Consider the following 11597-nt stretch of genomic DNA (forward strand, 5'->3'; position numbering starts at 1 on the left):
GCGTGTCCCCTCCATAGTTGCCACCCAAAGAGAAGAATCGCTATCGAGCCATAACCCCGTTACCTTGGCAATTGGCCGAGAGCGACGGGGACACAATGACCGATACGCTAGAAGAATTGCTATCGAGCCATAACCCCGTTACCTTGCATTGGCCGAGAGCGACGGGGACACAATGACCGATACGCTAGAAGAATCGCTATCGAGCCATAACCCCGTTACCTTGGCAATTGGCCGAGAGCGACGGGGACACAATGACCGATACGCTAGAAGAATTGCTATCGAGCCATAACCCCGTTACCTTGGCAATTGGCCGAGAGCGACGGGGACACAATGACCGATACGCTAGAAGAATCGCTATCGAGCCATAACCCCGTTACCTTGGCAATTGGCCGAGAGCGACGGGGACACAATGACCGATACGCTAGAAGAATCGCTATCGAGCCATAACCCCAGTCACCTCGGCAATTGGCCAAGAGCGACGGGGACGCATCGGTCAGTACATCAAAGACGTTACGCAGTTGAGATATGCATTCAAACTGCCTCGGCCATACCAAAGGTAAAAACGAAGGCACTCAATTAATAACGCAAAAGGACAAACAAAGGTGGTTGATCAATGCCTCGGCCAAGCCAAAGGCCAAAAGGATAAACTTTGTTAAAAGAGTTAAAAGAAGAATACGAGACGACGGTAGTCCCCATAGGGCAAGCCTAAACACAACCTACCAAGAAAGTTTTTACAAACGAGGAAAAGAAAAGCAAAAGATTACAAACATATCAATTGAAGCGCCAAAAGATGGCGAGGGAGGAAAGGCTCAATAGTTGGCCCCGAACAGTGAGGCTATCCGAGATCTTGGGTGAGTCTGGTGACGACCGCCCGTCTCCCTATGCCTGTTGCTGCCCTCCATCGGTAGCAGCAGCATCATCTTTGGTGGCCGGCTTTAGAGAAGGCTCGTCATTCCCAGCCGCCTTCAGCCTCTCAGCCTCCTTTTCGGCCTCTTTTGCATCATAGGCCGCCTTGGCCAACGCTATCTGAGCCGCCTTCGCCGCCTCCGCCTTCTCCGACAGCCACGGCTTCCGCGAAGATCGGCCATCTCATCCGGGAGCTGGTCATATTTTTCCCACGGGAAGGAGCGTCGGTGACGAGCGTTACGATTGCCTCCTTGCCGCCTCCTCGGCCTGGTCCGGGTGTGGACACACATTTTAGGGAGGAGATCATCTTGAAGCATTTCAATATCCTTCTATTTTTGAGAGAGGATAGCCTGTGTGTCCCTGAGCACCTCCGCCTGCTTCTGGAACAAATCCTCCCACTCGTCCCTCTTGGCAACCACAGCGTCGTAGGCACCCTTATACCTGTCCCGCTCCTCCATCATCTTGGCTGTGGCGCCATCGGCGTCCTCAACTTTGGCCCTCTCGGCCTTCAGCAGCTTCTCAGCCTCCTCCGCACGTTTCTCGGCAGCACGAAGATCCAGCTTAGCCTTCCTGGCTTCCCCTCTCGCAGCAGAGAGATCAAGCTTGAGCTTTGCAGTCAGTGGCCCAGATTGGGCCGCGGCCTCTTCCTGCTCCATGACGAGGGAGCCGGCTAGACGGATCCACTTCCCCAACTTCTTGTATATTCTCTCACCCTCCGCCACGAGCTCGGTGGGAGGAATTTTCTGAGCTGAGGAGTCAACGGTGATATTTCTATCACCCGCCTTCTCAATAACCGTCTCAGTCGCTTCCCCACGATTGCTGTTCGATCGAACGCCCGCCGAGATGATGGATCTACAAAAAATTTACACAGAGCATCCATGTCACCATGCATTGATACATCGGAAAGTCTGTCATCAGGAATGTCCAACGAACCAGCTAAATCCGAACCACAAGTTAGATCCGTACCAGTTTGGACCCTCTTAGTTGGAGGGCTGGTGGAGGCAGGTTTCTCCCCGGCAACAGTGGAAGCAGGCGGTGGCTCTTTCCTCTTCTTCGGAGAAGGGACCTTAGCAACGGTCACCTCCCCCTCAGTAATATTGATGACCTCCACATAATCCTTTTGGACCACTGGGGTCGAAGAGGGAGTCGGCATTGATACCGCCGCCGATTTGGACGCCGCCTTCTTTGATCTCTTCGGCACGCCTCCGAGAACCCGTGCCTGGGCCGTCTCCCGATCCAACCCCCTCGTCTGCTTTTCCATGATTTCGTTGGGGGCTAGCCTGCGATCCTTCGAATCAGCCGTAGGGCGCCGATTGATAACCTTCCCGTCCTTGTCAAGCCCTAGCCTCTTCAAGTCCTTCTCAGACAGATCCCGCCCAAACCGATCTGCAAGAAATCAAACAAGAGTTACATAAAGGAAGTAAAACAAGGCTCTAAAAAAAGGAACATAACGAGCAAAGGTGGGCCTCACACCGACCCCACTCACCCCAGTTGAGGGCCGGTATGAGGCCGACGCGGCAAAACAGCTCATCTTGAAGAATAATCTGAGTCGGGGGGAGCCATCCCTTCTCAGCATCAAACAGCTGCATCGCCCGCTTTTCATCCGCAGTAAGAGGGACAAACGAAGCGTCCATCTTAACCTTGCTACCCCGGGAGACGTGTTTCTCATACTCTTCCCGGGTCTCACACCGTAAGTGAACGGGGCTCTGGAAAGACCGAGGCAATGGGTAGTCTTCCGGCACTTGGACGTACACCCATCGCCCTTGCCGATCTTTGCGGAAGTAAGTTTGTTCACGAGACATAGCTGCTCCGTCTGTACGCTATACCACCCCACTTTGCCGGATTTTGACGGCCGAAGACTATGTAGGCAGCGGAATAAGTTAACCGTTGGGATCTCCCCCCTAAAGAGACAGATCCACACAAAGCTGACTATCGTCCTCATGGCCAACGGATGCAGTTGGGCCACGGCAACGTTCATAGCTTTGATGATGGCCATGACATGTTCATTCAAAGGAAACCGGAGCCCATACTCCAGGTGCCTGATATGCACGCCGATGTGACCCGGGGGAGGACAGCAGACCGTCTGACCCTCCCCAGGGATAACAATTTTATACCCCTCACCGAGGAAGAAATGAGCTCCGAAAAGAGTCTCTCCGGAGCTGCTTGCGAATTTGTTTGTAAATGCACGGTCGAGGCCAGTCGTGCAGGCCTCACCATGATCCGGGATAGTCGTCCTCCCACCGTCAACGGGAGCCCCCTCATCATCATCATTAACAACATCAGCATCATCCTCATCCTCCAACTCCTCCGAGAGAGGCAGATCAACTACGGGAGGAGGAGACCTAGGACCCTCAAACCTTAACGGAATAGCCTCTAGTATCCCCTCCTCGTCAAAACGCGACGGGGAACCCCCCGGCGCAGAAGTACTAGTCCCGGCATCAACAGAAGACATGTTCGCAACAATTACTAACAAAATAAGAGAAAATTTGTTTGATTACCTTGAAGAAATACACTCGCCGGATCAAAAACTCTGAAGATTAGGAGAAATGGAAACCCTTGAGAGTTTAGAGAGATGAAGATTTTGGGAGAAAATTTTAGAAAATTTGAGGAAATGAAAGTAATGGCCAAAATCACAGAAGAACTGCCCTATTTATAGGGAAAAGCCCATGAAGAAGGGCCAATCAGGGCACAGCCCATGAAGCGTCAACCAATCAGCAAACAGACACGTGTCAGACATGCAACCACGGAATGTCAATCGTTGCAACAGTTAAATGTCAATCAATGCTACAGTTACCAAGCGTATTCAACACGCCCATTCACATCTCTTCGCCTATTCATCTCCCTCGGCAAATTCCTAGGTACCTGCTAACGCCGGCCACATGATCGACCAAGCCAGGAAGCACGGAGGGGCAATCAAAAATAACCGGCACTCTCAGCCCTGGTCTCGGCCAGCGTCACATTCTTTCCCACATCGTATACCCTTTACGCATCCATGTGGAGGGGGGATATGGTACGGCCTAATAAGAACCACGCCGATGCATCAGAAGAAGCCGATACCAGAAATTTTGCAAAATTACTTACGCAGAATATACGCTCAACACACATCGGAGCCCATACCACGGCATAGACTACGCTGGGGCAAATTGATGGGGCATATTCGCACACCAGCACCAAGTCAACATATTGAGCAAGGTCAAGGGTATCCACAAAGAAAGTCAACGACTCGATACCTAGCCAACGGAGCCCATCTACTGTCACTGGGTCTCGGCCGACAACCACTAGCGGGCACATATCCGCGTACTCATATCCAAGACCCTCGGCGAGCCTGCCACAGGTCCATCGGCCGAGGGTACAACGGTCTTTCCACCTGATAGCCACTTGGCCACTTGGCCACTACGTGACAAAAGGTGAATGCCTATAAATACTCCTCAACCTTCATTGAGGAGGAGATCCATAAATGGACCTAATAACCACTATTCATCTGGTAATATCTTCCTTATCTCTCTACAATACACTCTTAGCCAAGTTACAACAACTTCTCTCTAAGTTTACTGACTTGAGCGTCGGAGTGAGTACGCTCGGCCAAAGCCGAGCCCTCAGTTTGTTCATCGTTTCAGGAGACCGCAAGGAGGATTCAAGCCAGGACATCATTCTACTAGCTACGAGTGGTATCAAATATCTGCTCTGGAATTATACCCGGAACACTTATATATAGGGGTTAGGGGGGCAACCGAACAAACCTTTTAGGAGGCGTTTGATTCGCGTGTGAGTATGAGTTTGAAATCGGGAATCATACTCGGGTTGTATGAGTTTGGAACTTGATTTTTGAGTGGAATGAGGTTAAACTTCATCAAAGTTTAAAAAATCTAAAATACAACATTAAAAATAATTATTTTTAATATTGAAAATCATGAAAATAAAGATTTGATCAAATAAATGTAAAATAAATTTCATTTAAAATATTCCATATAATTTTTTTTCATGGTTTTTGGTTTTTATTATTTGATACGCATGGGTATAATCTCATACCCACCTCCTCCCTTGGATATGAGAAATCCATATCTAATGAATTTGAGTATAAAACCCCTATTTTTACCTAACAAACACATAGTATGGGGAGTAAGGATCCTCTCCATTTATCAAATAGAAATGGAGGTCCATTACTTCTCAATGGTCCGGATTAATTCTTAGCTCGATCGGATGGTTGTAGATTTATTTGAGAAAGAAAAGGTAAATGGGTGGAGTGGAATATATAATAGAATAATCCTTGTGAGGGAAAATGGACCAAAATGTAATGGAGAGGATCTTTGTCCATGGGCTCATTCTAATTTAAGAATGAGGTAGACAGCTCTGAACTGTTAAATTAGCACTAATATTAATAACACAAGCTTATAAGATTCCATCATCTTTCTTCAACTTTTTCACACTTCACACTTCCACTTCCCTCACTCACTTTCATCACTTAAACTTCTTAACACACTTTCCCTTTTAGATCTGCATTTATTACCATTCAAAGATCCAATCTTTATCAGGTAATCACACTAAAGTTTTAATCTTTTGTGTTTAATTTTGATTCCCAGTAATTTTTTTATTATAATTTGTGAATTTCTCATCTTTTTACATTGATATATTGATAACCCATGTTGTAATTACTGTAATTTTTGTGATCTGTGTTTTTTTTGGATTAATTGTATTGTATTGTACCCTTAATGATTATGTCCCGATCATTTGTTTAAGTTTGATTAAAATACCCGTCACAAAGAATATAAAAGGTGAACAAATAATTGGGACGGAGCCAATATTAGGGTTTAAGATTTGTTATTGTTAGGTTTCATGGGTGAAAGTTTTGGTTTTGCTGTGGAAAGTTTGATCTTTATGCTCATTGCTAAGATCATACTCGTTCCGTCCCAATCATTTGTTTACCTTCGATTAAAATATCACTCACGACGAATATAAAACGTAAACAAATGACTGAGACGGAAAGAAAGAGTATGTTTTAACAGTCTGTTTGTCAAACAGTAGCATGTTTGCAAGAACTTTGAGTGATAAACTTTATGGTAGGACAAGGGAGGGTTTAAGGGTTTGGAGGTGATGTTTTACCCTTTGTTTGTTTGTATGCAAATTGAGTTTTAATTTGGCTTTGGTGACGGAAAATAGATCCCTCCATTCGCCCCCAACTCAAGTTACGAGCTAAACAATGAAAATTCCCTATCTCGGCCTTCAGTTTTCTTCATCCAATCAAGGATCGTCCTAATGTTGAAGTTCTGGTATCAAATTTTGAGTTGCCTGTGGTTGTCACTTTTTTTTTGCTTTGATATAATTTCCATTTTAGTTCAGATGCAAATCTCGTAAATGTATTGAAGGGCTGTAAGATAGCTTACTCGTAGGCCAGTATGAGATAATGGTCATGGTCAGTCATTACGTGGTTGTGCTCGTCTTTTCCTGAGTTTCGCTTATTTTTTTGAAGTGACTAGCCTTTAATATATGTACATTCTTTCATATATTGTGATGCGCAGATGAATGTGTTGTGTTGTCTTGTAGGGAGGTGTTTACATTATCTGTAGCCATTAATTCTGGCTGCGTTCGGGTGAACCTGTTATCATGGGATTTATTTTTCATACTTTGTATGGTCACTTCTTGGTACATGCACATCATTGTTAGAACAATATACGGAGTAACTTATTTAGGGAATTCATAATAGCTGGTCGCAAGCATTATGTTCATTCTTCATTGTGAAAAAGCATTGAACTCCGACTCTCCGAGGTTGGATTACATTTGAAAATGATACAGTATTCTAATGATGTTTGTTCATGAAAAATCAGATAAACAACCAAGTGGGTGTATTTGGGTGTAGAAGACAACAATTTAGCTCGCCATCATGAGCCCTAAACATGGTGGGAGAGCGCGAGGCTCGATGTCGATATTCATTGTGCTTGGGCTTTGCTGTTTCTGTTACTTGCTTGGAGCTTGGCAGAGAAGTGGTTTCGGAAAGGGAGATAGCATAGCCATGAAGGTATCATCCAGTTTGCCACTATGCACTGACACAAGTGAGAAGTCCGATCACTCCGATCTAGATTTTGAGCCTCATCACAAATTTGTTGGCAGTTTTGAATCTTCTGAGGTGATAATTAAGAAGTATGAGCCGTGTGATGTCAAATTCAAAGATTATACACCGTGCCAAGAACAGGACCGAGCTATGAAATTCCCGAGAGAAGACATGGTCTATAGAGAGAGACACTGCCCTCCACCTGAAGAAAAATTGCACTGTCTGATTCCAGCACCCGAAGGGTATACAACTCCATTTACTTGGCCAAAAAGTCGCGATTATGCGTACTATGCTAATGTTCCCTACAAACACCTAACTGTTGAGAAAGCTGGCCAGCATTGGGTAGAATATCAAGGCAATGTATTCAAATTTCCAGGTGGTGGAACGATGTTTCCTCAAGGTGCTGATGCATATATCGACGAGCTTGCCAGTGTGATTCCAATTGCAGATGGGACTATTAGAACAGCTCTGGATACTGGTTGTGGGGTACGTTTTCCCACTTTGTCTGTCCTTTTTTCTATTTCCCCTTTTCGCACATGTGAGTCCGAATTTCCAACTTTGTGAAACCAATTTTTGTCGTAGTTTAAAACGTGAATCTGCACGTGCATTGTTTTATTCTTTTTTCTCGAGTGTACTTAGGTTGGAAAGTTTAAAATGTCATTTAACAGGTTGCCAGCTGGGGTGCGTACATGTTGAAAAGAAATGTGTTGGTTATGTCATTCGCACCGAGGGACAATCATGAAGCACAAGTGCAATTTGCACTTGAGAGAGGAGTGCCTGCTGTCATTGGGGTACTTGGAAGTATGCATCTTGCGTACCCGTCGAGAGCCTTTGACATGGCTCAATGCTCAAGATGCCTAATACCGTGGGCATCAAATGGTGAGCGATGGTTCTGACTTAAACGTTTTGCTTTTGTTGGAAGTCGTATAACTTACATTATGTGTCTAGTTCATTTCTTTATCTTTCTAGTTTTTGCTTTTGAGTGCAGGTGGAAAGTATCTGATGGAAGTAGATCGTGTTCTAAGACCTGGTGGATACTGGGTTCTGTCTGGTCCGCCAATCAATTGGAAGACATACTATAAAGTATGGAAGCGAACAAAGGATGATTGTAGAGCAGAACAAAGGAAGATAGAAGAGTTGGCTGAACAACTTTGCTGGGAGAAGAAATACGAGAAAGGAGATATCGCTATATTTCAGAAAAAGAAGAATGCCGAATTATGCAAGGAAAAGCCGCTAAATGTCTGTGAATCACAGGATCCTGATGATGTCTGGTTAGTCACATTGTCTCTAATATGAAAATTAGTGAAGTTGGTTTTGTTGGGGCTAGTGTAATGGGATCTTTAGACTCTAGGTTTTTAGACAAAAATGATGCCTTAAATTCTACTTCGGTTTTCAAAATCGTTTTAATCTTTATTCTCGATTTAAATTTTAAGTTTTATAAAAAAAATCCGGACTTCGATTTTAAAACCTATAAATTTACCTTGACTTTGTATTATGTTTTGCTCTCCTTTTTGTTTTTCATTTTTCCCTTTTCTATTTTTTTCGCATTTTGAGGTGTGCGTTTACCCATGGACAATTCTAAAGGCTGATTCATGTTAGACGACCCCAAATCATTTTGGGATTAAGGCTCTTATGTTGTTGTTGTTGTTGTTGTTGTTAGGGCAGAGTATGGATCGGGTATTTGATCCAAAGTGCTAGTTCGGATCAAATATCCATATTAAAAATCCTAAAGTTAGATATCCAATATCCAAACCAAATGTGTCGGATATCCAATGTTCGGGTATCCAAAATAATCGGATCGGATGCGGATATCCATACTTTTGAATTTACTTTAAAATTAAGTTTGAAATACGATTATTTCATAGTCTTACATGATGATTTTTTTTAGTATTCTTATTCCAATGTTCTCGACGTAAAATTTAAGTACCACCTAGATATTTCTCTAATATTTTGAATATTAATTAAGTTCTACTCCCTCCGTCCCGGTCAATTGTTGTCCTTTCGTTTTGGCACAAAGACCAAGGAAAGAGGAAAAGACCAATAACTAAATGATAAGTGGAACAAATTGAATGAGAATGATCAAGTTACTCATCAAGTTCATTCTTAAAATAGAAAGGACAACAAATGATTGAGACACCCAAAAATGGAAAAGGACAACAAATGACCGGGACAGAGGAAGTATTAAATAAGATTTTATTTTCTCGAAATTATACTAGAAAACTATAGTTTCGGATCGGATCGGATCGGATATCCAAATGTTTTAATTTTAATATCCTTATCCAAACCAAAACCAAAGATTTCGGATCAGATATCCAAACCAAACTTAACTTTCGGATCGGATATCGGATCAGTTTGGATAATTGGATTTTTTGCTCAGCCCTAGTTGTTGTTGATGCCTTTACATTGCTATCCTTTTCTAATCTGAAAAAACTTATAGCGTAGTATAAATACGATATATTTGGTTCTGACACTGCTACTAGCATAGTATAAATACGATTGGTCTTACGATATGCAAAATGCAGGTACAAGAAAATGGAAGGCTGTGTAACACCATTCCCTGAGGTTTCAAGCTCAAATGAGGTGGCTGGTGGAAAGCTGGAGAAGTTTCCTAAGCGGCTTTTCGCAACTCCTCCCAGAATTGCCAAGGGGCTGGTTTCTGGGGTGACAGAAGACTCATACCAGGAGGATAATAAGAAGTGGAAGAAGCATGTTAATGCTTACAAAAACCTCAATAAATTGATTGGCTCTTCAAGATATCGCAATATCATGGATATGAACGCCGGTCTGGGTGGCTTTGCTGCAGCACTTGATTCGCCAAAAGTATGGGTGATGAATGCGGTGCCTACCATTGCTGAGAACACTTTAGGAGTGGTGTATGAAAGAGGTCTAATCGGTATTTATCATGATTGGTATGTTTCTCAACTCTCGGGTATCTGCCTATGTTAGATTGTTTGTTGTGTTTATTAGCATCTTGTTGCCTTTTATTCGCTTATTTGTCTCCTCGGGAGAGTGGGGAGGTGGAACTCGCGTTGGATTTACACAAATATTGTTTCAGTGTTTCACGTCTGTTGATGATCACGTTTGAGTCAGTTTCGCGTGTTCCATTTGATTTCATTCAAACTTTTCTATTCGCCTTCTCTCTACTCTAAGGCCGTGTTATTGTTATTGTTCAGAGATCATCACCACATATATGTTGTTTCTGATACGTGTTATTGGGTATTCTATCAGGTGTGAAGGATTTTCGACTTACCCTAGGACTTACGACTTAATCCATGCTAATGGGTTGTTCAGCTTGTACCAAGACAAGTAAGTCGTCTCCTATTTTTTGTATTTCTTACTACTTTTTATTTGAAGAATCTCAACCCGCTTTAAAGTTAAACCGTGTTACTCAACTCAGATAGTTAAAGCCTTTAAATGTCCGAATCTGAAGCATCTACAAGTATGACCAGTGTCCGAGTCTGAAGCGTAGTAGTAGCATAGCCTTTAAATGTAAAATGTGAAATGTGTGTAGGTGCGAGTACGAAGATATACTTCTAGAAATGGACCGTATCCTGCGTCCTGAAGGTGTCGTCATCATAAGAGACGCCGTTGACCCTCTAAACAAGGTCAAGCAAATCGCTCGAGGCATGAGATGGGATGTCAAGTTAATGGACCATGAGGACGGTCCATTTGTGCCTGAGAAGATACTCATGGCCGTTAAGCAGTACTGGGTCGCCAGTCCAAGCAATAGTTCATCCAGCAGTCGATAATACTCGTAAAATCAACATCCCGGGGCCTAATATCCTTAAAATTCAAGAAACAACTCCCGGTCTCCCGCGACATAATTATTTCTTTGATCACTTGCAATAGGAAGAAAGCCGAGTTTTTTTTGCTTTAATTTTATTTCGTTGCATTTATTTATAACCGAGTATGCTATAGATTATCTGATAGGATTGAAAAAAGTGTATTATAGTTGAGAGAAGTTGTAATTTGTGGGAATGGCAAACTTGTAGAGAGAAATGCTAGATAAAAAAAGGGCTCTTTACCCAAAATCGGGTTAAGGTTTCCACTTGAAGATGATTTTTCGTGTGCTATATATCTCCACCCAATTCTCGTGAACATTTAGATTAACTGGTAAAGAGTTGAACTAACTTGACTCGATATCATGTGATTGAAAAATGGGCATGCTTGCCCTTATTTGCCATAAAAGGTCCGAGCCATAACAAATGAGAAGCTATACGACTTACCTCCAACACTAGCTCTTTTATGTACTTGAATGTTTCTCAATGCTTAGGTCCATTTACCGTTATTGCTTACATGAAACATAGTTGCAAAATAATCCCAACGTGTTACATAAGGCAGATCCTGATTTTATCGTGTTTTGTCCTATACGTTTTTTTTTTTTCCTTTCTTTAACCTAGAGCCCTAGACATAAATGTTGCATGAAAAAAGCAACTTGAGATTAGTAAAAAAAACTCAAGGTTTAGCACCATTTTTGGCAAAAAAAAAAATTAGTTGAAGTTAGTTGCATCAAACTTTGAAACTATCAAATTAGTGAAATTATAAGTTAAGTCAAGAATAAGTAAAATAGAGACAAAAAAAACAGCAAAGAAAACTGTAACATACTTCACCTCTAACCCATAATTAAGCAATTAAACAAAGAACA

At 42.9% G+C, this 11597-nt stretch overlaps 1 protein-coding gene across 1 annotated transcript; it reads left to right on the forward strand.

Moving 5' to 3' along the window:
* Window positions 1-5239: 5239 nt before the first annotated feature.
* Window positions 5240-11011, forward strand: LOC141592881 (putative methyltransferase PMT14). The gene is made up of 7 exons (XM_074413760.1): window positions 5240-5438; window positions 6729-7438; window positions 7621-7831; window positions 7941-8223; window positions 9475-9861; window positions 10181-10258; window positions 10464-11011. The coding sequence occupies exons 2-7, from the start codon at window positions 6785-6787 to the stop codon at window positions 10699-10701; spliced, it is 1851 nt and encodes a 616-aa protein (XP_074269861.1). The 5' UTR covers window positions 5240-5438; window positions 6729-6784; the 3' UTR covers window positions 10702-11011.
* The last annotated feature ends 586 nt before the right edge of the window (window positions 11012-11597 follow it).

This window comes from Silene latifolia, chromosome 1 (assembly GCF_048544455.1).
Source record: "Silene latifolia isolate original U9 population chromosome 1, ASM4854445v1, whole genome shotgun sequence".
NCBI classification, from domain to species: domain Eukaryota; kingdom Viridiplantae; phylum Streptophyta; class Magnoliopsida; order Caryophyllales; family Caryophyllaceae; genus Silene; species Silene latifolia.